The sequence below is a fragment of the Ailuropoda melanoleuca genome, chromosome 13 (assembly GCF_002007445.2).
Source record: "Ailuropoda melanoleuca isolate Jingjing chromosome 13, ASM200744v2, whole genome shotgun sequence".
Classification (NCBI taxonomy): domain Eukaryota; kingdom Metazoa; phylum Chordata; class Mammalia; order Carnivora; family Ursidae; genus Ailuropoda; species Ailuropoda melanoleuca.
In genome coordinates this window covers 10195166-10222100 of record NC_048230.1, presented here as the reverse complement: position 1 = coordinate 10222100, position 26935 = coordinate 10195166, and the positions used below count along the sequence as shown (strand labels likewise).

Genomic DNA, 26935 nt, shown 5'->3' with positions numbered 1-26935 from the left:
CACTCTACAACAAATAAGCTGAATCTCATGGAAAAAAAATCTGAGTACTTGGGCTGTTCTTGAAATCAGCCATCCCACTGTACCAATGAGCACTTATTCTTATTTATTAAAATCCAGAGGGATTTGAATAAATACCAACTGCATTAAAAATTTCAAGGGATAGGATTTAAACTTTATATTGTGCTACTCTGAGGAAAGACTTACTGAAATTTTTATTTTTATTTTTTTTTAAAGATTATTTATTTATTTATTCGACAGAGATAGAGACAGCCAGTGAGAGAGGGAACACAAGCAGGGGGAGCAGGAGAGGAAGAAGCAGGCTCCCAGCGGAGGAGCCTGATGTGGGGCTTGATCCCAGAATGCCGGGATCACGCCCTGAGCCGAAGGCAGACGCTTAACGACTGAGCCACCCAGGCGCCCCTTTTTATCATTTTTTTAGAGAAAATAGGTACAATGTATTTCCAATAAATAATTAGACTCAATTAAGATGTTGATAAAAATCTAGACCCATGATTCTACATAGAGTTCCGTTTATTATCAGAGCATTTATACATTATACAAATTGCCTCATGATAAGTATGATGTTAGGATGCAGATAATATCAGTTTTTCTAATGGTGTCTGAAGGTCTTTCATAAAATCCACTAGGTTTTACCAAGTAATGAAAATCAAGAGATAAACCAAACATAAATATAGCTATACCAACATCACTTGTTTGAAATACGAGTGCTATTTCTGGAGAGTTATAAACTAAAATATAGGCTTTAATTTCTTTGTCCAGTTTTAGCATTCTATTTGTCCCTAAAAATGAAATATAGAAACATATGAGCTATAAAAGTATATTTCAAACCAAAATCTAATTCTTTTTTTTTTTTTTTAAAGATTTTATTTATTTATTTGACAGAGATAGAGACAGCCAGCGAGAGAGGGAACACAAGCAGGGGGAGTGGGAGAGGAAGAAGCAGGCTCATAGCAGAGGAGCCTGATGTGGGGCTCGATCCCATAACGCCGGGATCACGCCCTGAGCCGAAGGCAGACGCTTAACCGCTGTGCCACCCAGGCGCCCCCCAAAATCTAATTCTTAAAACTGTCATTAAAATAACATAGGCTTTAAATATATTGTGTTTGTAACATGATATATATCTTGATACATCATAAGAAGCAAGCATAGGAAACAATGGAAGCTGATTTTTCCTCCTAATCTGAGATACTTAATTCACCATCATAATCCATCAACACAGAGAAACCTATTTAGTATTATTAGAGAAATTTTAGAAAGAGAGGAAGAGCATTCAAAATTTCTGTATTTTATGTTTTTAAGACATACCACTAATAAAACTAAAGTCAATTTCACAAATTGACAGGAGAAGCAAATATAAAACTTTAAAAAAAATCACCCTACAATTTTGGATAAATATATTACTGATAATATTTGTATCATTTCTGTAAATGAAAATGGAACAAGCAGCCAATTTTGTCACAGTCTAAATTTGTGATGTGCTGCTTTGAAATATCTGTGAAATTGACAAGTTTTGCTTTGTTATTTTTAAAAAGAAATCACCATAGCAAACTAAACTTACTGATGAATTGTAAATGTTTCCATTAGAAACGTAAGCTGGGTGAAAGAGTCAAAAAGAAATAAAAATGCGTGGGTTTACAAGTTCAAAAACAAAGGGAATTTTGGGGCACATAAATTAGTTGCAGTCATTGGAAGCTTGCATATCAGAGGGTACATTAATCCTCTGAATCCTCATAAATTCCCCTGTCACTTTTTAGGCCCTAAAAACATTTCAAAAGAGGTCACTTTTTGCTAAAACTTCAGTAAGAAGGGTCACTTCTCCATATATTTTCCTCATCTCCTTAAATTTATGGTTTAAACTACAGGGGTAGGAAAAAGGAAATATCATTAATATCTGTCACTTAGTAACCTAAGAAACCCACAGTTCTGAACACAATACTACATGATTTTTCGTAAATTCTAAGACACTAACGTACTTGATGCATTCAGGCCAATGTATTTTTATGAGAACAGCATAAAATATATTCTCCTAACGTGAACAGTGTTGGCACCTCTACCTGGAACTCTTTAACTCTTTAACTTAAGGCAGGAATGAAGGCAAGCCAACAAACATGGCAGCAACAATACGGGGTTCTGTTACTAAGGTACTGCTTCTACTTTGATGGCACCACTGTCTTTCCCGGGAATAACATACCTATGATATGATCACTAATACCACACTACACAAAGAAATCTGATATTAAACCACACTCTTTACTCCAAACTCGCCTGGCCCAAGAGGTGAGGAAAGCACTGCTGGGAGTCAAACCCAACTAACAAGCCAAAAGTTCCTCTAGAGTTTTATATGTATATGTATATATGTGTGTGTGTGTGTGTGTGTATATATATATATATATATATATATATATATATGTGTGTTTTAAAGATTTATTTATTTAAAGATTTATTTATTTATTTATTTATTTATTTAAAGATTTATTACTTTAGAGAAAGAGAGAGAGCATGTGAGTGAGCAGGGGGAGGGGCAGAGGGAGAGAGAATCCTGAAGCAGACTCCCTGCTGAGTGCAACCCCAGGACCGAGATCATGACCTGAGCCAAAATCAAGAGTTGGCCCTCAACCGACTGAACCATCCAGGTGCCCCAAGTTCCTCTAAGGTTTATTTTTGTATTCCTACTGCCTAACACAGGCACTAAGGAAAAAAGTTATTACATCCTAAAGGCTTGACTGAAACAAGGAAACACTTCTAGAACCGAAGAGTTATAAGGGATTCAATAGTTTTAGAATTGGTGGGTTTTTATTTTTAGAGATATTTAAATAGTACACTTAAAAATTTTTTTTAAAGATTTTATTTATTTTTGAGAGAGCGAGAGTGAGAGAGCACACAAGCAGGGGCAACAGCAGAGGGAGAGGGAGAGGCAGGCTCCCCACCGAGCAGGGAGCCTAATGAAGGGCTCTATCCGGGCTCCATCCCAGGACCCTGGGATCATGACCTGAGCCGAAGGCTGACGCTTAACTGACTGAGTCACCCGGGCCCCCTAAGCAGTACACTTTTTCCTTGAACTTTCACATACACTACCTTTCCTACAATCTCCTCTCATCCCCCACCCCACTCCCACCCTCTTCGACAGAAGAGAACAAACGATTATCAAAGGATGTTCCAAATTTGAGCCCTCAGCACACAAAGGCAGAATATGGCACTGCACTCAGGAAGAAAACCCCCTCAGAGTATACAATATCATAGCATGTGCAGTTAAGCTCTGAAGGACAGAATCTGACCTATGGATTATCTAAACCCTACACTTCAGGTCAGGATTTAACCACAAACATAACTTCCAGTCTTTACACATATGGCTCTCAAACTATCATTCTATATTTCCTTCTACTCTCTTTAAGCCCTTCTATAAGTCCCTCTTACCTCATCTTACTAATGATAGCCGATTTTGAAAATCTTGAAAAGACTGGTTGCTACCTTTTACATAGTCCACAGACTGCCAACAGTTCAAGTTCTTGTTAAACATTAAAATAACTGAGACCAGTCACAGTCCTCCATTTCTTACAGAAGCCTACTTGGCTTGAAGGCTTCCAGGGAAAGGGAACGCACTAGCTTCAGAAGTAATTGCCTCAATTTGGGATTTGCCCTAAATTTTAGAAAATAATTTCCAGTAGCTGAACCACATTTTGTTTTCTTGTAATTTCCAGAGGCACAAAGCCAAGAAACCCTCATACACACAATATAATAAAGACATGTTCAGGAGTATCACTGAAAGAACCATCAAAAATGTCTTTTATTAAAAATTGAGGGGTGCCTGGCTGGCTCAGTCAGAGGAACATGTGAATCTTGATCTTGAGGTCATGAGTTTGAGCCCCATGTTGGGTGTAGAGATTACTTAAAATAAATAAAATTTTTAAACAATTGAAGTAATTTATCCATGTAAGGACTCAAAAACTTACCTGAAGATTTACTCTCTGCTGTCTGTTGAAGTTCTCTGAAAGCACTGTATTTATCACCAGGCTCTATGATGAAAAGACAAAAAGTCCATTAAGTTTAGGAACTTTAAGATTAAAACTCAAGGAAATCAGTAAGGCAGACTGGGTTACCATATATACTTGATACATGGTGTAAGCATTTTATACATTTCTCACAAAAGGCCACCACTAAAAAGGTTTACATTCATAGGTTTATGAATTGACAACGTGTTTTTACCTCCAAATGGAACAGTATTTTCTGAGGACTTGTCAGCAGCAATTCCTTTAAACACAGCATATTTATCCGTCGAAGCTGACGCTTTAGTTCCGGCAAGTGGCATCAACAAAGAAGGGGCACTGAAAGGGAAAATGAGATATTTCTCAATGACTAGAACACTGAATCCTTCCCTTATCATCAAATAGAAGCTTAGAATGAAAATGGCAAACAGGTACCTGATTAAAATTCATGGCTCCCTGCTTTTAAAAGTTACAAACGATATCTATATTCACCGCAGAGGCTAAAAACCATGTTTGTTTGTTTTTTTAATACCTTTTTTCTTGGAAAAATATACTGACACACCACCCATGTGATAATTCTTTGCTTGCTTATCTGAAGAGGGGTCAGACCCACAATGACCATCTAATCATCTCTGTAAACCACAGAAACAGTTGGAATGGCTCTGGAAATAGATTCTCATAGAATGATGACCTCCTACAATTTTAACTTAAGGTCCATAAAATTGCAAAAGCGAACTGTTCCCAATATGTACAGCCAATATTTCAGAGTAAATTCTGTTAGCCTTAATATAAATTATTCTTTCAAATGGGTTCAAAATGCAGAGGTAGAACAGTTAAGATAAACATCTATTTATGAAATGTTCAACCCAAGATGTAAATTGTTCTTATTTGATCTTACTGCATCGCTTACTGGCAGAAGTTCACACATCTGATAAGCAGCAGCAGAGTTAATACAATTTACATTTTTACAAGGATCACATCAGCGGTTCCAGAAGCTATCTTTGTAGCAAAACAACAATCACTTCAAAATTAGATAAAGATACTTTTGCCTGTGGACATATTTCTCCCTGGATGGAAAAATAGTGTAATGAGTAGTATCTGTGTGGGTGATTCTTGGATGGCTTAAACACATACTATAAAAGCATGGCATTTTTTTTTCCGTTTTCTTATCACACCCAGGCAGCTCCCTGGAAGAATAACTTTACATATGAATGACTACATTCCACCACTAGTTTGTGTCATTCAATACCACACGTACAAGTTATATAAATGGATTTCTATTGAGTTCTTTGCCCTGAAGCAAAAATCTTTCCACAGTCATTTAAATCATCTTATCAGTGGCCTACAAGCAAGGTAAAAATCCCAGCTCTTGCACATGCATGCTAATGGAGGTCCACAGTGCTTTAGGACTTAGTGCTATCAAATATTATAATTTCACATCACTAAAACAGCTGCGATATATTTGATCTTGACAAACAGGTCATCATCTATACATTGTAGGTGGATTTTTTAAGTTCCATAAGCAATTAAACTACAACTCATTGAACAGAATGTTACACATAAATAAAAGTAATTAATGTTTTAGGGGAAAAAATCACAAAGTTGAACAACCTATTTGTTTTTCATGAAATGCCAACTTTAGCTATGGTCTTGTAAAGCCCACTGGTAAAATCTATTAAATGTGACATTTAATTGATTATTAATTTTAAAATTATTTTCAAGACTGGAAAAAAATAGAGGACCTTCAAGGTAATGAAATACTGATTGAAGTCAACAAAATAAAACTCCACTAAAAAAAAAAAAGCTGACTCACACTGTAATTTTATGCATATTACAAATTAATAACTCATTCTAGTTCTCAGAAATTATTAAAAAAAACATACTTTAATCACCATGACAGTGTTTAGCCCAGTTATATAAAGTACTTATCTATTCCAAATATGAAAACTGTTATTTCTACTATTTAATACTAGTGAAGGATAGTGAGAGGCATATTGTTTTAAAATCTAAGAACCTGCATTCTATTGAAAGATAAGACTTAAGAGAATTTGGCCACCAAAAAAAAAAAGTATTTTGCTTTTTCTCCAGTGCATCCATTTGTTTTATAATCACTCCACTTGGCTGTCATAGATGATTTTACTTAGCTGCTTACCCTGCTAAATGTTGACATGTTTTAGAAAATAGGCTTGAGCCATGGAAACTTAAGGCAAAAGGGCCCACAGCGACCACCTGGCAGAAGACAAGCCCATCAATCCACCCAGCCCAAAAATATCCACAGACTCTAAAAGACCAGTCGGCTACTTGGCATAGTTACCAAAAAGGGAAAATTCCATTTGTGGCCATACTTCCCCATCTTCCCCCTTTAAATCGGCCCCTACCCACTGCCTGGTGGCAGATGGTCTTTCCTTTGCTGTCTGACCCACTGCTCCCTGGCGGTGTATTCAATAAATTTCTATCTCCTTTGTTCTGCCTGGGGTGAATCCTTTCACCGGCCGCCACCGGCTTCCATGAGATCATCGCCCCACATTTGGGGACCCCCATCTGATTGAACAGACACCACACTAAATACTGCCATGTAAAAAGTAAAATGAAGCTAACCAACTCAAAACCTCTACACCTTAATCCTTTCTGAACTATTTTATCATCAGTAGCCCATGTCTGTGGTGTTTATTTTTCCAGGATCCCCAGTGCCAGGCTCATAGTTAAGTATTTTGTGAACAGATAAATGAATGATACTGCATCCTCTTCCACGCTGACTCAAGTGCCAGCTACTTCTGCTGACATGCAGCTCGACACCAAGTCTCATCAATTTCTGAGACGCACTTTTCAGTGCCTGACTCTAAACCTAGAGTACCTCCCATCACCTCACCACAGGGTTACTATGGCAGCTGAATTTACCCCACACAGTAGCAGGAATCACTTTTCTCAGGCCACTTCTTATCTCTAAAATGCTTTACAGATTACGTCACAAATCATAAGCCATCCCACATTAGTGCTGCCCTTAACTAATGAGATTTTTTTTCACAGACTCACAATACTCTCCACTCCAGCCTACTTCTAACTTACTTGGCGTTTCATCTTCTCAAATAATGCCCATTTTTTTGCTTAAAAATGCTGCCCAGGGGGCATGTGGGTAGTTCAGTCGGTTAGGAGTCTGACTCCTGGTCTCAGCTCAGGTCTTGATCTCAGGGTCGTGAGTTCAAGCCCTGTGATAGGCTCCACACCTAGTGGAAAAAAATTCAGCCCAAAGCAGTCTCGCCTCGGCTTAATATCCCTTTAAAATAAACTCATAATATGGAACAGAGATCTAAACTAGGGAATTCATTATACATGTACACACATACAAAGACTGAAGGACCAATTGTAAGAGAATTTTATCAGATTCTATAAATACCCAGACAAAGCTAAGCTTCTTTATAGCAGGAACTGCGTTTTCTGCTTTTGTAGTTCTACAGCCTATCCCAATGTCTGGCATATAGCAGACGGTAAGCAAATGTTTTTCAGTGAGTAAATAAACAATGAGTGTGGGTTCTTAGACATGAGCAAAACGTTTTCAAGTAAGCATGGAAGTAATCAAGCCAGAACTGGGGAAAAAAAAAAAAAGTCTATAAAGTCTGACTGCGTATGAAAGTAAACTATTATGTGCAGATAATGCCACACAAAATTGCTAATATCCCATATATCTTGGATCTGGCCACCATCTTAAAGCTTTCTGTGCCCAAATTTCAATTTCACCTACCGAGAGGTTTTTTTCTCCCCCCCAGAGGAGTAAACCACTAATTTGATGAATTTGGTTTATAACCTTCATACTGCAACACATTCATCCAATAATCCTTTATTAATTACATCATATGGCTAAGTATTATATATATAGCCATGAGAGATGGTCTTCAGGTACAGCAGCCCAGGAAGGTAAACAGTAATCCAGTAATCAGGGCACAGATATCTATAAGGTACTAGGGCAGTAAATGAGGGAAGGGCCCTCATCTCTGAGGCAGCAATTGATACAGATGAGATAGTAAAAACTTCCTATGTTAAACTGATTTTTGAAATAGAACTAGAATTAACTATAGAGAGAACTTCAGATTGAAGAAGATAAAAGGTCAGAAGCCTGAAAGAGCAGACTCAGTTTGGAATCACTCTGGCATGGCTGGAGTGTCAACTGTGGGGGAAGGGCAATGGTCAAAAGAATAGGCAGGGGCAAGAGCACACGCAGCCTTTTTCCATGCCAAACAGAGCTGACAGAGTCAATGGCGGTAAAGGAGAGAGCAGGGAGCCAAAAATAAATAACATGTTTCTGATTTGGTGACCGGATATGGTCACATGATTCACCAACAAAGGGGACAGTGATTTAACAAATTTTAATTTAGCTTTGACTGGGAAAACACTGAATCTAATTTTATGCACGTAATTTGAGATGCCCTGAGTCATTCAGATAGGTTCTAGACAGAACATACACATTTTGTTTGAAGGAAGAAAGCAGAGAAAGAAGTATTATTATTGTGTCTATCGGTTAAATGTGTGCGCCAGTGTAGCAGGCTCGGAAATCCGTGCACTTTACAGTCCCACCCCTCAAATGTTTCTCCTCTGTCATTTACGTTTGTCTGATGTATTCTTCAAATCAAGAGAATAGTTCTTTTCCTAATTTGCAATTCCCTACAATGCCTGTCCCTTAGTTCTTGTTACAGTGTATATGCAGGGAGCATTAAGAGATAATCAATTGGTTAAAATGGAAAAGATGAATGATATTGCACGAACAGGAACATAAGAGAAATGGTAAATGCATCCTGACAAAAACAAGTTCCAGAAATAACCAAAGAAATCCCTATTGCTTGCTCAAAGTCTGGTATATGTCCATTCTGTGGAAGAAGTAGTATCTAAAAACTTTTTTTTTTTTTTTAAGATTTTATTTTTTTTGAGAGAGAGAGAAAATGGCGGGGGAACAGTAGAGGGAGAGAGAGAGAAGCAGGTTCTCTGCTGAGCTGGGAACCCAATGCAGAGCTCGATTCCAGGACCCTGAGATCATGACCTGAGCCGAAGGCAGACGCTTAACTGATTGAGTCACCCAGGCGCCCCTAAAAACTTTTAAAAAATGATGGAAAGGTGCTGGCAACATACTGAGATAGTTACTGTAAAAGTGAAGCTAGTACATAAGACATTAGAGAAATATATATGCAAACAAACGAACAGAAATCTGAAGGCCTAAAAGTCACTGATTTTAGCTTAAACATAAGAGAGACATGAATAAATAATCATATTTAGATTTCAGAATTATTATTTCTGTGGAAAATCAACAGTATGTTATATTGCAAATATCAAATTACGTGCCTCTGTCTAAAAAGCTTTTCAGTAGCCAAAGACTTGCTTCTGATACAAGAACATAAAGTCATCACCACACAGCTTCACTCAGCTATAACCAGGTTTAGCACAGGCAAAGAAAAAAATATTGGCAAGCAGGTGTGTACTGGGAGGAAATGGTAGTGCTAAAGTATTAGGTGGACAATGGGGAGAAAAGTTTCAACCGTAAAAGTACGAATAAAGAGGGACTAATCAAGGAAAGCATGAGAGTAAATTTCTTACTTAGGCTTCTCACTATGGATGCCTCTTTCTCCATTATTAAACACAATGTTAACTATATTCAACCCTTTTCTACCTGTTTCCATGCTGGGAATTACTTGTTTTTGAAGAAGCAGGCAACTCTTGGAAATCACTGAATGAGTCATCAAGGGAGCCTGACTTAGAAGCATCTTGAAAATCTTGGAAGTCGTCTTCTTCTGGTTTTACCACCTAAGTTTATAGAGGACATTTAAATAGAGAGATCGAATTGATAAAAGTGTAAATAACAAATTTACAACTGCCAAACTCAAAAATTACCTTTTAAATCTCCCAGTTTAGGGACCTAAATTAGATAGGCGTGACTATCTAATTTTAGAAGAATAACACTTTAGATTTAACACCAACTCAAGTACCTAAAGCAAGAATCTGTCTTGTATTTTTTTATTTTTGGGGGGGGTGGTGGTGGGAGGGTCAGAGGGAGAGCGAGAATCTAAAGTGGACTTCACCCCCAGCATGGAACCTGACTTGTGCCTTGATCTCATGATCCTGAAATCATGACCTGAGCCAAAATCAAGAGTGAGTAGCTTAATCGACTAAGCCACCCAGGTGCCCGTCTTGTATTTTTAGATACTCTTTTGTACAAAAGGTAAAAGATTGGTTTAAAGAACTAATCTACACAATTTTAAAACAGCTGAATCACATTTATTACTGAGAATCCGCCATTTTTAAAAAACATTTTATACATGATGTAAATTACAAAAGTGATACAAGCTTATTAGAATCCATCAGTATACGTATAAAGTCAACAATGAACACTGACTCCTAATCACATGCTCTGGAAGTAAGTACCGTGAACAGTTCATTTGTTTTATAGAAAAATAAGCTTATACTACACGTTGTTCCGCACTTTAAAAAAAAGACGTAATTATAATGTAGACATCTTTTCCATGTTGTGCATGTAGATCATTCACTTTAATGATCAGTTTACCACTATATGGATGAAGCGAAATTTATTTAACCTTCCTTCTTCTGAGGGACATTTAGCTATTTCTAACTTTTTACTCTAACAAACAATGCTATGACAAATATCCTTGCATATTTTTGTTAATCAGAGTTACTATTTTTATGAGATGGATTCCTAATAGTGTGACTGCTAGGTCAGAAGATACAGACATATAGAATTTGGGTACCTATTGCCGAACCTGCCTTCCAAGAAGGCTGCACCAGCAAACCATTTTCCCTGACACTATTATGTTTCCTAAACTTTTTGCTAATCTGAGAAGTGAAAAATAAATGGAAGCACTTGAATTTCACGTTTAGTAGCTTTTCCAAAAGACAGAATCTAGAAATTTAGTTAACCTCATTAAGCTTGATGTTTAAAATGTATATACTATAAAAGAACTATATAAACTTTTAGCCAAAATTCAAATCTCTTATGGCTTAAAGAAATTTCATTTTTTTTAAATAATGAGAAATTGAATTTTGTATTGTTTACTACTGTTTAATTTTCACCTCCAGTGTCCATCATAATCTTCTCTGCATCCTTGGAAAAAAAGCTGCCCAGATTCACTTTCAGGGATTATTTGGAATATGCACCACTTCTCCACTTACCTGATTTGCAGGGTAAGTTGGCATGAAGCCACTGGAAGCCTGGGCTGCAGCTCCCCCAACTGGTCCAACAAGGTTAATGCCCATGACTGGCTGTCCAAGGTTGAGGGGTATAGAGCCTGCGGGACCTGAAGACATCCCAGTTGGCTGACTCACCGCAGCAGGCAAAGTCATAGGAAAGCCACTTAAAGTTGGAACAGGAGCAGCTGGAAATTGGTTTAAAGCATCAGGACTCATGGCAGGAACACCCCTCTATACAGAATAGAAGGAAAATGGAAACATTTTAGGGGATTGCAAACCACATACAATCAAAGGGAGACCTAAATGTAAAATCTGTAGTCCTGATAGCTTTCCACCCTAAGTCCCAAAACTCATGAATCTGACACAAGAAAATAACTTACAAGGTTCATGTAAACCTAATATCAGGCAAAGAATTGGTTAACACAGCTCAGTGGTGACACCGTACTCTCTGACAAGTTCAGTTAATTCATTATCATCAAATCATTTACAATGATTTTGTATTACAAGAAAAATTGCTACCAGACCAAGAATACTTTATATCTAAGGAATTTTAAACATGGACTTCAAAAACAGGAAGAGTAATTTCATCTATTACTGAATAACTTTCAAGTTCAGAAAGGATACAGTTAGGTCAGAGAATGTTAATATACTAAACAGTCTTTAAACAAAAGAGTATTTTGCCAGTATGTGAATCAAACAAAACTGTACATTTTTGAAGTACTATATCCTAAAAATAATTTAAATTTTAATGTACAGGGAGCTCTACAAGGTTGTAATCTATAGGATATATATTGAAAAATTATTAGATCTAACTTAAGAAACAATGTCTACCTGTGTTACTGCTATCATGGCGAGAACAGTATAAAGTTCTTCCTTAGTAAGTTTGCCAGGTGTAGTTCGATTAGCTAAGGCCCATATCTGTCCAAGAGTTTCCCTGGGAAGTCCAGATGACATCAGAATGGGATAAAGTTTAGCAGTATCTATCCCAGTTGGAGTCATCGTGATTTCTAAAATTTTCTTATAGGCATCTATCAAAGGAAAGACCAGATTACAAATGTAAACATATTAAAAGCGATTGCTCTTTTTTGTCATTGTTGCTCACACATGAACGATCTTAACTCAAACTGCTTTAATAGAACTGAAGTCATGTTAGGGTTTAAATTGCTGTAAAGGTTATTCAAGTGGAAATATCCAACATGCAATCAGAGTCTGCAGCTTAGAAGACAGGTTGGAACTTGGTCCTAAAGATGAAGATTTGGGGCTAACGGTCAGAGAAAGTCTTAGAATTCAGAAGATAGTAACAATACTAAGATGGAGGTGGTATAAACAGATGCTTTGCACTTTAAAAGAGAAGTTGTAGAGTAATGTTGGTGGGAATGGTTTGAAAATAGCAGTGGGGAGGCGAGAACTGTACCAATACCACCTGTCTCCTCCCCCAGTGAATTAGAGGCTATAAGCAAAAATAGCACTGGGTAAGGTGCTCTGGGAATAGAGCTTTCAGAGAAAGCCATACTTTCAATCAAGTTGATAAAGCAGGATACATGTTTGAAAAAAAAGGAAGGGACTGCTGAGGAGTTTTTCCACAATCAAATAGGGTTTCCAAAGGACAAAATGGGAAAGGCTCTTAGAGACGAGGTTGCCATATAAAATAGAGGATGCTAATATCACATGGGACATACTCTTATACTAAACAATTATTTACTATTTATCTGAAATTCAAAATTAAATGGATGTTATATATGCTTATTTGCTAAATCTGGCAACCCTAGTCAGAGGAGTTTTGGGGGATGACAGTGGGTAGGGCTAAGGCAGACAGAAAAAAAAACCGTTTAAAGCAAAAATTTTACAGGCAGGATTTAAATACGGTTTCTAGGTTAGTAGGCTGGCTATAAGAACACATATTTAGGCTAGAAAATTATGTGTGGATGTATTTTCGGAAGGAGGGAGAAAGAAGTACAAGCTGGCAGAAAATGGAACTCCAAAATATAGCAGATCTGGGTTTTGTTGTTTGTTTGGCTTGAAGACAGAGAGGAAGAAGATGCAAATTGTCTAATGAGCAGTTGGAAGAAAACCTGTTATTTTTATGCACAACTGAAGTCCCATAGGATTTGCGGGAAATAGTCTTTCAATTGGTGAGTATATGATTATGACGTAAAGTAGACATTACTGGTTTTTCTCCCAAAAGAAGTTCAGCGACAGTTTTCCAGGGATTGGCAAAATAGAGCAAACTGAACACGTTACAATACATTAAGACTGATTAACACATGCTGCTATAATAGTCATTACTGTAGGCACATCAGCCATGGCTCAATAGAGTATCTCCTCATATCGACTGGACACTATCACGAAATATGCACCTTAGGGATATTTTTTGGCTCAGGTGGTAAACACCACCTTCCAATGTTGAAAAAGATGCCACTTGGTTTTTTATTTCACATAAGACATATTTTAAAATATAAAAATTAATCAGTAAGAGTTCAGAAAACTGCATTAAATGTATTAGTACTACAAAAAGATTTTATATATTTATTTGAGAGAGAACGAGAGAGCACAAGCAGGGGGAGCAGCAGAGGAGACAGAGAAGCAGGCTCCCCACTGAGCAGGGAGCCTGACATGGGACTCGATCCCAGGACCCCGGGATCATGACCTGAGCCAAAGGCAGACGCTTAACCAACTGAGACACCCACGTGCCCGTATTATTATTATTCTTGCGAAGTTATTAATAATCTATGAGATAACAATATCTTTTAAAGCATAAATCTAAGCAAAGCTTTTAGAAATAAAAGTCTATGATCGTCAATAGAACATTAAAGCAAAACATTTCTCTCACATTTATATAGCTATTTCACATATAAGGCTGTCTTAAGAAATATCAGATCTTTTAAATTTTCTGTACTCTTTCAGAAAAAAATAAACAAGAAAAAAGTTAAAATTCCTTCTGTATATTTTGTAACCAAAACAGTAAATATTCACAACTCTGTTTTCAACACTTAAAGTGAACTATCCAGATGGGAATCCTGGACAAAGCAGCTTTTTTACCTGGAACCAAACTCTCATTGTAAATCCAAGGAGGCATTCTGGGCTGAACAGGATCCTGTGAGGGAAATACACCCACACCTAGGAGATAAGAAACACTATTTAACATACATAACAGTCCATGCAGAAGATGGGGAAATTGCAGAGTCCCCCTTTTTTATAAGAAGAGCGCTGGTTGAAGATACTAAAAAAAAGTCACCAATACAATTAAAAGATCTGGTTTCTAAGCAACTCTTGTACATAAACTATGTCCTAAAGAGTAAGCGAAAAAAAACCTAAGATGTACCAAATCAATATTCTGAACCACATGAAGCTTGCACTATTTCACACGTATTACAAATTAAAGGAGAAAACATGACAGCTGGTGGTTTAAAAATCACACATGTAAAAAAATGTAATTGCTCAAGCTTTCCTTGCAGCTTTTACTAATATTTCTTGGCAAAGTCTGATTTTTTTTTTTTACCTGAATATGACACTGCTGCCTTAGATGTATAGGATTTTTAATTTTGTTCAGAAAAAATCCTCCAAAAGTTTGTCTCCTAGGCATGTAAATTTTAATTCATCTCTGCAAACTGAGTTTATAAAAACTTGGATTTTTAAGGCAGCAGTGTGTGTGATTTATTTCAGAGAAGGAAAACTATTTCTCATTGGTGACTTTTCTAGTTAAATTTTAACTTTCAACCCTTATGGAAGAACAGAAAGTGTAAGAGGGGAAAAAGAGTTTTTATAAAATAAAAGGAGAAGAAATTTAAAACCAGGAATGATTCTGATTTTTAAAAACTGGTTATCATAAAATTCTTAAAAGGAATAACTGTGCTGAAAGAATTCAGAGCAAAATTGTAGGGGTTAATTGTTGAGAAAGGAATGCATTAAAATATTTTAAGCAAAATGCTGATTAGCAAAATCAAGCAGCATTCATTTGAAGATTAATGCTTAAGGTGTTAGCATTTGAGCGACATTTGGTTAAATAAACTTTTTGCTGAGTATTTCATGAGCTCACCACTCTCTTCAATGGACAGGTTTTGGTCTGAAGTCTTTTCTGCCTCTGCACTGGTGGTGCCACTTACACGTCCATCTACAGCACCCCCGTTTCTGGCCGTTAAACTGGGATGGTTCTTACTGGAACCTGGGCCTAGGGCTTTCTGCCCAACTTCAGAGGTATTTAATTTAATTTGTTCCTGCCCAGACGTACTTATATCACAAGATACTAGGAGCTTCTCCTCCAAGGAAGGGCCTAAACAAACAGCATGAAGGGTTATTTGTATATAATTGCAAATTTCTGATTTTTTTTCCAATCATCCATTTCCATCCCCAGATTCTCAAGGGTAGGCCCTGCGACACATAATGTAAATTTTGAAATAATCCAATCACTAACACACTTTTTATGGACCCGAAAGACTTTAGAGATTTTAGAGAACTTAAACATCGTTACCTACTTTGGTTCTTAGGAATTCTATGAGCCAGCAGGCAGAATGGTATAGTGGAAGGAGTGTTACCTTAGAAATCTGGTGACCTGCACAAGATAGACACACTTCCAACTCACTACTGGGGAGGCCCTTGGCCAGTAACATCGCCTCTGGGTGTGTTTTTCTACATCTGCCGACTGAGGAAGTTTGGACTAAGTACATGTCTGCTAGGACCTATGTCTCGAGAATGAGGGTATAACTGTCCCCCTCCCATCTTTTCACAAGTGCTAAACTAAGGTACAGTTTAAAGATTTGTCCGGGGACACAATGACAATAAATGGAGAACCCGGGCTTCTGACGCCCAAGTGCTCTACCACTGAACCAGAGAGAGCACTTTCTAAAGCAGCTTTTCTTGACTCATTACTCTGAACAAAATATTGGTGATTTTCCCAAACACGAGTAATCTGTAGAAATCAGTTTGTTTTTAATGTTGCTCCTAATTTAGGAGCAAAAGTTTTAAATTATTTTTCTGGAATGTGAGGCCCCCAGAATTAAAAAAATCTAGATTCCTATTTTGGTGAGTTTCAGTAGTGCTCATATATTCAGGTACATGTCTCTTTACCAACAGTTTATTATTCTACTCATATAAGAGAGGTAAATTATCCGAGATAATCTTAAGAATGCTTTCATTAATATTCTAGGAGTTACCTGCTTTCTGTACATTGCATGAGGCTGCAGCAGTAGAGAAAGAAGGAATTTGCCCAGGGACACCATGTAAGGCAAAAGACACTGGAATCTGACCTGGAGGGAGAGGCTGTGCTCCAGCCTTCTGTGTATGCAACTGGCCAAGTGGGGTGGTGGGATGGAAAGACTGAAAAGGCTGGGAAGTGGAAGAAGGACCACATTTGGGCACTTCAACAGGCCCCTGCATAAAGTCACTGAATTCTTCTTCATCAAGAAAGGCAGATGATGGGGAGACAGTTTTAGTAGAATGAGATGATGTGGGATAATCTGCAAAATGGAAAATGGCAATGAAACACATGGAAATGAAAATCAACAAGGAAAAAGAAATTAAGATGTAGTACAATTCCAAAAGAATATACTGAAACATGAATAGCAGAGGTGAACAAGAACTAACATGCAATGAGAGTCAAATGAAATTACTGAATGAATGAAAAACACTTTGATGTCTATTTACACACATTTTTTTCTTTTCAGAGAGCAGTTTCATAGGTATTTTTACATTTTGTTCAAAAACAAAAAAATATAAAACTCAAAATTTCCTTCCTTCTTTTAGTTGGCTCATACCAGTCCCCCCCCACCCTTGAGACCACTAATAATTTACATCAAAGTGGTGATTACTTTTGACACCCCAGTCATCTGTTTGGGGTAATATCCTCTCAAACCAGTATGTACCACATATTAGAAAACCTACCTCCATGCTGCTGAATACATTTTGGACAGATAAGTACTCTGATGATTAAATTTTATTATGCCAGATAGAAACAATGCATGATACATACTTGTCACTTTTGATATACCATGCCTAATCCATACACTTTGCATACATAGTTCACATCAGTAAAATTACCACTTGAGGAATGAAAAGTACAAAAGAACATTAAACAAAATACCAAGGTGGTACTGTAAAAAGCATCAAAATTGGGACACCATAAAGTGCTAAGTCAAACAACTCAACAGCGAATTTAAGAAAGTAAACCCTGACTGAGGACTATGTTTAAGAGATCTTTGGCTCTAAAGTCTATAAACATCATTGCAGCTCTTTACTGTTAAATGTGAGATTTACTTATGTAATAAACCTTCTCTACAGGGACTTCATTTAATAATATCATTTTTGCTTCTTCACATTCTTTTTTCAAAATCCACAAAATTTTAAATAAATCAACTTTCAAAAACTAGAGTCGCACACAGAAACACAGATAAAGGCGACATCATCCCTGACTATCTCCATATCTGCCCCTCCGCAGTCAGCTTCTAACTGGACCATGTGCCTCAGTCTGTTTCTGCTGTTGCTGGTATGGCTAACACACACAGTTTCAGGTGCACAACACAGTGATTCGATAATAGTATATACATTGTGAGATAATCACCACAATAAGTCTAATTACCACTTGTCACCATACAAAGTTACAAAAAAACTTTTCCCCTCATAATGAGAACTTTAAGCCAACTTTCAAATATGCACTACAAAACTACTGACTATCGTCCTCATGCTGTATATTACAACCCCATAACTGTTATTTTATAACTGGAAGTTGGAACCTCTTGACCACCTTCACCCATTTCACCCACCTCCCACCCCCACTTTCTTCTGTCAACTACCATTCTCTTCTCCTTCCTTCGTTTTGTTTTTCAGATTCCACATACGAGTGAAATCATATGGTATTTGTCTTTCTCTGACTTATTTCACTTAGCCTAACACCCTCAAGGTCCAACCACACTATTGCCAATGGTGAGATTCCATTCTTTTTTATGGCTGAGTAGTATTCTGTTGTATACATACACCGTATCTTCTTTACCAGTTCATCCATCAGTGGACACTTAGGTTGCTTCCATACCTTGGCTATTGTAAATAATGCTGCAATGAACATGGGATGCATATATTTTTTCTAGTTAGTGTTCTTATTTTCTTTGCATAAATAACCAGTAGTGGAATTGCTGGATCATATGGTAGCTCTATTTTTAATTTTTTGAGGAACCTCCACACTGTTTTCCACAGTGGCTGCACCAACCCACGTTCCCACGAACAATACATGAGGGTTCTCTTTTCTCCACATCCTTGCCAACATTTATTGTTTCTTGTCTTTTTGATGACAGTCATGCTAACAGGTATGAGGTGATATCTCATTGTAGTTTGCAATGTGATTTGATTTGCATTTCCCTAGTGATTAGTGATCTTGAACATCTTTTCATATGACTGTTGACCATTTGTATGTTTTCTTCGGCAAAATGTCTATTCAGATCCTCTGCCCATTTTTTTCATCAGATTTTTTGTTGTTTTTTTTTGCTATTGAGTTGCGTAAGTTCTTTGTATATTTTGGATATTAGCCCTTATGGGTATATGATTTGCAAATATTTTCTCCCATTCAGCTGGTTGCCTTTTTATTTTGTTGATGGCTTCCTTTGCTATGTAGAAACTTTGATGCTGTTCTACTTGTTTATTTTTGCTTTTGTTGCCTTTGATTTTGGAATCAGATCCAAAAAAAATCATTGCCAAAACCAATGTCAAAGGGCTTACCACCTGTGTTTTTTTCTAAGAGTTTTATGGTTTCAGGTCTTACATTCAAGTCTTTAATCCATTTTGAGTTAATTTTTGTGTATGGTATAAGATAGTAATCTAGTTTCATTCCTTTGCATGTGGCTGTTCAGTTTTCCCAACACCATTTCTTTCCCCATTGTGTATTTTTGCTTCCTTTGTCATAAATTAACTGACCATATATGTTTGGATTTATTTCTGGACTCTCTACTCTGTTCCACTGATCTGTTTCTGTTTCTATACTGGTATCGTATTGTTTTGATCACTACAGCTTTGTGATATACTTTGAAATCAGGGTACATCATGCCTTTAGCTTTGTACTTCTTTCTTAAGACCACCTTAGCTACTTGAGGTCTTTTGTGGTTCTACACAAATTCTAGGACTGTTCTATTTCTGTGAAAAATGCCACCGGAATTTTGATAGGAATTGCACTGAAATCTGTAGATTGCTTTGGGTAGCACGGACATTTTAACAATAATTCTTCCAATCCATGAGCACAAAATATCTTTCCTTTTTTGTGTGTATCTTCTTCAATGACTGTCACTGATATCTTAGAAGTTTTCAGTATACAAGTCTTTCACCTCCTTGGTTAAATTTATTCCTAGGTTTTTTATTCTATTTGATGCCAATGTAAATGAAATTGTTTTCTTAATTTCTTTTTCTGATAGTTTGCTGTGTATAAAAGTGCAACAGATTTTTACATACTGACTTTATACTCTATAACTTCACTGAATTTATTTACTAGTTCTAACATTTTTTTGGTGGTCTTTAGGGTTTTCTACACATAAAGTTTCTTCATATTTTTAACTACTTTAAATTGCTTTAACATTTACTAAACTCTAATGCCACAGGAGCAGTCTTTTTAAAAAAAGACTCCCATCTGAAAAATGGGGACACCACATGCTTCTCTTTTGATTTTATAAAATAGAACATTCAATGCTTCCAGGTTTTATGGAAGATGCAAAATGAATATCCAAAACTACTGTCTTAATTTTGTTAAAAAAAAAAAAAAAAGCCATGGCCAGTGAATTCCAACCCCTTCTAAAAATGGTTACGAGAGTGTGGATTTAAGTTCTCAATCTGGGTTCTCAGACCAGCACTGGTAGAAAATAATAATAATGGAAAACTGAGAGCTACTATGAGTGTTTTTTAAATGGACCCTATTTACCAGCAATAAGGCTGCAAATGCTAAAGCCCTGTTTCTTTACATTTGACTGGAGTTATGTTAATCTATGTGTTATATATATTTTGGCTTACAAACTCTCACAGTGATATGTATGATTAAGAAGAAGTATAAAATTATGTGATAGGTTGTATAATCCATAGTTTAAGCTACATAGTCAGTAGGGGCAGGGGGATTAATAGATGCCTTTGGTGGGTAAACGGCTGAAAACTCTTTTTATGTACTTTAGGCCTAGGTGTAAGTCCTCAACTGGAGAAGCTCTGGAAACTTCTTGGGCTCGTTTCAAAAAATCTTTTTTTGGATAAACACAAAGCAGTTAACTAGAAACAGCTGATGCATGCATGTTGACTGAACTCATGAGACCACTTAAACATCAAAAGAACAATTTATCATTTAACAATGAGGTTGTTAAACTACACCTAGTTGTCCGAAAAGGGCATTCTATATGGACAGAACAGTGTTTGCCCTAACAATGACCATTCATCTCTGCTTTCTCCCTTCTTCTAAGTTCCATGCAGGGTCTGGTTTCACATTCCAATATCTATTTTTCAATTACTTCCTGAGTATTCCACTTATAATTTTCATTTTCATTTGTTTTTCCTTTCTGAACCCAACCTGACTGCTATATCCATTCTCTTTTCAAGCTTGCTATGTATTTTACTTTGGGGCACATGTGGAATGAGAATCAGTATATAATCTAACAAGCGAATTTAATAGGACAGAGTTAAAGCTGTCCCAGAAAGTCAAGAAGTGGTCACTGTGCCAATATTAGATTATTCCCCACTGATCTCACCTATAAAAGCTTCTACAATACAAGGGTCTAAGATAAAATTTATCAACGTAATCTATGCCAGGAGAAAGGAGTACTTGGTTGGCTGAATGAGTCAACAACTCTTCGTCTATTAATGATGTTATTCTTAACCTCCTGAAAATTTTAAAACATCCAAATCTTTCTCAGCTAGAAGGATGAGATGAGCACTGACTCTCCACACACACAGTGGTCAATTAAATACACAGGAAATCACCTTCCGATGAAAGGAAAATTTTAAATTAAACTTCACCTGGTTTCTTAGGGTGTGATGCTGGAGTAGGGTGCATCTTAGCATCTCTGGAAAATCCATCCAAGTTTCCTTTTATGGCTTCCAAAGCATCATCTCTGCTCTTCTCTCCTGTCTAAGAGACAAGAGATATATGGATATATCTTCACGTATGGCTCACTTCATCCTAGATCCTCCCAAATTGAAAGTACAGATATTGGTCTGTTTTCTGTATTTTTACCACGTACTTTGGATAGGGAATTCTCCAAGTCAGAAAAACACTGCTAAGTGTATAAGTATACCAAAGGCATCAAATGACACTGTATAAAACACAAAAATATTAAAGGGTTCATTTATAAATACTTCAGGACACAAATGATATTAAGTATCCTATATTAATTAATATTCAGATCAATTATTAATCTTCCCAAGGAAAGATGGCAAACATACCAATGGTAGTAAAAAAGAATTGAGAAGATGATGGTTAATCTCCCATTCCGTTCAACAGTACAGTGTCTTACAGGAAAAGAAGAATTCTTCACTTTTAGACTTGGATAGATCCAAATGAATCAACCATAGCCTGAGCCTGGGCTGGTGCCCAAGTGACAGAATCCACTGAATGAGTGAGAGGCACACGCAGGGTGTATGTGTGCTGCGGGGGTAGAACACATTACCTTAGGTTTCACACTACTCAGAAGTCTGAGCTTTTGCTTCTGCTCCTCAAACTGGCGTCTTTTTCTTTCTTCTTCTAAGAGCTTCTGCTGCTGTTCAAATCGTTTTCTGAAGGAAAAACAATCTAGTAAAGAACTAGCTTCAGAGATTATCAACTGTGTCACATTCATATTTCTAATAGTTTCAGCAATATCACCTTACACTTCTAGAACTAAAAACGTCACTGCTAATTATATCTGATTTTTATAACAATACTATTTCCCCATTATATTAATTCCAAAATAAATGAAATGAGTCAACTGTGTTATATTCATACTTCTAATAGTTTTAGCAATATCACCTTACATTTCTAGAACTAAAAACCTCACTGCTAATTATACTTAATTTTCTTATGACAATACTATTTTCCTATTATATTAGTTTCAAAATATACGAAATGAGTCCAAAAAAAGATTTCCCTAAATTATAGATATGAATTTATTTCTTGTCTAATTTGCAAGAGAAAACCTTTTGCATTCAAAAATAATATCAAAAAAACAGACAGGGAGGTAGACAAAAAAGAAACTGACTTGGGAAGGCAGTGTTGTACAGGAGAAAGAGCAATGCTTGGGGCATCAGGAGGCCTACGTTTGGGTCCAGGCTTTGCTAGTAACTGTGTAACCTGGACTGACAAGCCACTTCATCCTCTGGACTGCACTTTCCCTAAATGTAAAAATTAAAGGGTTGAATTAGAGGGTCCGTAAGGTCCATTCTTGCTTAAAACTTATATAGAAAATTGTATTGCCAAGTATCTTAAAGGCAACATGACTGTACTGGCTTCAAATCTGCATGAAAGAACATTTGACCACTCTTAAAATAGCAGTTATCATGCATCTTTATGCTTGACTCCTGAGGTCTCTTACTGCTGCTCTTCAGCAAACTGCTTCTGCATGTCTGGAGTGTACTGTGGGCCCGGAGGACGCATTCCCAGGAAAGGTGTTTGTCCCAGGTAAGGCATTCCTGCTGCTTGCATTGGTCCCATTGGTATCCCTGCCTGAAAGAAACAAAGGCTTAAAAAACACAATTCCTCCTTCTAATTGTTACAGAGAAAAACTATGACTTCCATGAATTCTTAGTGTTTTTATTAATGAACTACAGGATTTAAAAAAAAAAATAATAGAGTCAAAAAACACAGGCTAAACATGGAAAGCTCCCCTTACTATTTCACCCTTTTCATTTCCTGTCTGAGAGGTGACCACTGCTAACAGCGTGAGGTGTGTGTGCATCGAAGCACATGCGCACACACGGGGTATATTCTGGTGAGCTCACTAACCCACACTCTTCAAGAAGCAGTATCATATCTTACATGTCTTTGTATCTCCAGCAACAGATAAGAGCCTGGCATATGGTAGTTATTCCAAAAATGAGATTAAACATGCTTTTCCAATAAGTATGATAGGATAATGAATAATTTGATGCTTATTATCACAGGCCTGATACCCAAACTTTTACAGAAAATAAAATATATTTAATCAGCAATAGGTGATATAGCAATACCACAGTATAAAGTTTATTCAAGCATCCAGAAGTAAGAACAGTATTACAATAGCTAATCACAAGATCTAATGTTAATGATGATGATGATGATGACACTGATAATGATGATAACGGCTAATTTACACTGAGTGGAAATTCTTCTACTCCTCAGCCTTCTCCCTGAAAGGCTTCCCTTCTGTTCCCTAACTGAAACCCGGCTGTCTCCGGAAGCGCTCTCATCTGGAGACTGCTGCTTCTCTTCCACATTTCCTGTAAATAAGGGGAATATTCCTCCTTGCTTCTTCTAAACCTTTTATCCTCTTTTTTTTTTATAAAGATTTATTTATTCATTTGACAGAGAGAGACAGCCAGTGAGAGAGGGAACACAAGCAGGGGGAGTGGGAGAGGAAGAAGCAGGCTCCTAGCAGAGGAGCCTGATGCGGAACTCGATCCCAGAACGCCAGGATCACGCCCTGAGCCGAAGACAGACGCTTAACGACTGAGCCACCCAGGCGCCCCTATCCTCTCTCTTTCTTCAAAAACCTGAATACAAGCATCCAGCTACTTTAGTCGCCCAAACTGCCTAGTCCATTATTCCAGGATGGCTACTTTCAGTTAGAGCGGATGAAGGATGTGTTTGTAATAAAGCTTAATTCCCCTGCTTATACAAACTTGGTTAATGTACACTACCAAAATTTAAATTACTTTAAGGTAAAGATTATATTACCACTATGGGAATTAATATAGTCAGATTTTCATCACTTCATTTTTTTTTTTTTTTAAAGGTTCTTTACCTGTAAGTAATCTTTATACCCAAGAGGCTGGAACTCACAACCCCGAGATCAAGATTCATGTGCTCCACTGACTGAGCCAGCCGGGTACCCCTCAGCAATTCATTTTTAATGAAGTTTGTTTTTTTAACAAGACTAAGATCTCGATTTTAATTTAAAAATGTTTTTTGAAGAAATCAAATCACATTAGTGTTTCCCTCAAAAAAAAAGTTCCTCTTAGAAATTATCAAAAATATCCCCTCATTCTGAACCTTGAAAAAAGTGTACCTCATTGAAACAGTGGAGGATTGTTTTAAGGCCTAGAAATAATATAATGTGGGTAAAGCACCCAGAGCACTGTGTAGCATATATGAGTAAAGAGCCGTTATTATAATTATTAAAAATTATACGGACGACAAAGTAATACACTCTCAAAAACGATGATTCCCCCCTCCCTTTTTTTTTTTCTGGAACAAAGTAAGATTCTGCAGGCAAATACAGAATTACGGCAATTAGGTAAGAAAAATGAACACTTCATGGTTATAGTACAGATATCATTTTATTGTGTTCATGCCATATGCCAACTCTAGAATGAGGCACTTACATACATTATTCTCAATATATGTAAGATCCTTAGAATTAGAGATATTTCTGATAATGATCAATAAGAATACCTTAATAATAACGCTTATGAACTTCCTCATATGTCCCAGGGAATTTTCTAAGGACTTTACATATATTAATAGACTTTTTATAACAAACCTATGCAGCAGGCGCTACTATTATTCTCATTTTACAGATGAGGAAATTGAAGTACAAAAACAGTTAACTACCTTACTTATTGCTGGTAAGGGGCAGAGCCAGTATTAGAACCAGGCAGTGTCTGGTTCCAAAGTCCAGGTTCTCCACCATTAGGCTACGCTGCCTCTCCAATTACCAACAACCACCACAGATTTAGACTTAAAAACAATTTCAATGTGTTCTGTGTCTATTCATCTGCTCAGTCATATACCTGCTCAATGAATAGTAGCAGCTTGGAAGGCTTATGAATAGTTTTAGGACCTTACAACGGGAGTTACAAATAATTCATATTGCTTAATTACTAACACTTTCTATTCTAAATCTTGGGTGGGAGTTTTAATATATACTTACTTTTAGTCATAGTGTGGTTCTCTTGGTGCTAAAAATTAGCACTGTAGTCCTAGGATTACATTTATTTTTTTTCCAGCTCTATTTAAATATAATTACTTACTTAATCAATTCCCTATTTTTTTTCCAGCTTTACTGACATATAGCTGACATAATGCTGTCTAATTTTAAGGTATGCAACCTGTTAATGTAATACACTTACATACTGCAAAATGATTACCACCACAGCATTAACTAACATTTCCATCATGTCACATAATCACCATTTCTTTCTTGTGAGGGATTAAGTTCCTTTTTAAATTCTTAGTTTACCCAAGGCACATAAAATGCAAAAAAAAACCTCACTCAACTCATATAGGCCAAAAGACCAGATATTTCACAAAAATAATAAAGAATGAAAAAAGTACAGGCATTTTTATGCACACTGTCTTCCTATTTACAAAATTCTGTTCTTCAGGAAGATTCAAACTTGCTAGATGATATTTTGTCTTTCTCCTACCACTGAAAAGTTAGTTTATACATTTATACAGATTCTTAATACATTCTTTTGAAATCTAGATACACCAAAGGGTTAAAGAATACTGATCTCCAGTTATATACCAGGTGGATGACATGACAAATAACTCAGAAATCTGAGATATATCCAATAAACTGCTAAAAACACTAAAGATAAAGAAGTTCACTCCCTAGATGAAGAATATTGAAGGCTACTAAAGATTTGAGTAACTGGAGAGATAGGACAGATTAAAAAAGTAAAAATAACAATTTCAATCAAAATCCCAACAGATTTTATGTGGAATTTGACAAGGTTATCTTAAAATTTATACTGAAGAGGAAAAACCATGAATAGCTAAAATTCTTTAAAAGAAGAACAAAGAAGATCCACACTAGCAGATATCAAGGCTTATCTTAGGCTAGAAAAATTAGGAGACTAAGATAGTTAACGATTCAGGGATAGACAGAAACAGCAATGATATAAATAGAAGAGCTCAGAAACTAATCCAAAGCAAAAGAAATTGGATAGTATGATCTTAGAAATCAATGAGGAAAGAATGGGATATTGAAAAATGATTTGGAGACAACTGGCTAGTCAAATGGAAAACACTAAAATTAGAACTTTAGACTCACACCGATGCCAAAGAACAATTCCAGGTAGGTTTAATAAGAAAATATAGGAGAATAATACTATGATCTCAGAGTAGGACTATGTCTAATGAGACACAAAACTTGAAACCATAGAAATGATTTAGCCATCTGACTTAACTTTTTCAACACAAGACACCACCACCAAAATTAAAAGACAAAGTATAGGAGGAAATACTGACAACACAAAACCACAAAGGCAAGAATCCAGAATGTACAATGAACTTTTAGAAATCAATAAAACTGGAAGAAATAAAAAATTGGAAGCAATATAAATGTCTACCAACATAAGTATATATACTCATGCATCGGAATACTACACAGCAGCTATATGAACAAATTTGGCTTCACTCTATAACAGGGATAAATCTAGGGGAGAAACAATGTCGAATAAAAAAATCAAATGCAGAAAAGTACAAACCCTAGAAAATATATAATGTCCATAAATATTCAAACATGTAAAATAGTAGAAGTGTAAGAATACACATATGAAAACAATAAGCATTGAATTCTTGATAGTGATAACCATTTCTGGGGAAGTAGAAGAATGGAATTATA

The 26935-nt window shown here is 36.5% G+C and overlaps 1 protein-coding gene across 15 annotated transcripts in view; it reads right to left on the bottom strand.

Annotated features, from left to right (window-relative positions):
- The window catches only part of SYNRG (synergin gamma), an 85794-nt gene that overhangs the window by 39287 nt on the left and 19572 nt on the right, over nt 1-26935 (bottom strand). For 6 of the 15 annotated variants that reach the window (XM_034641632.1, XM_034641633.1, XM_034641638.1 and 3 more), the window contains exons 4-14: nt 22703-22833; nt 21803-21908; nt 21153-21264; nt 16340-16642; nt 15226-15459; nt 14229-14306; nt 12021-12217; nt 11172-11420; nt 9658-9791; nt 4225-4343; nt 3972-4034 (exon numbers count right to left, since the gene is read on the bottom strand). In XM_034641632.1, the coding sequence (XP_034497523.1) occupies nt 3972-4034; nt 4225-4343; nt 9658-9791; nt 11172-11420; nt 12021-12217; nt 14229-14306; nt 15226-15459; nt 16340-16642; nt 21153-21264; nt 21803-21908; nt 22703-22833 (1726 nt within the window). The remainder of the gene's footprint in view (nt 1-3971; nt 4035-4224; nt 4344-9657; nt 9792-11171; nt 11421-12020; nt 12218-14228; nt 14307-15225; nt 15460-16339; nt 16643-21152; nt 21265-21802; nt 21909-22702; nt 22834-26935) is intronic. The other 9 variants (XM_019805570.2, XM_019805572.2, XM_019805574.2 and 6 more) reach the window with 4 other exon arrangements.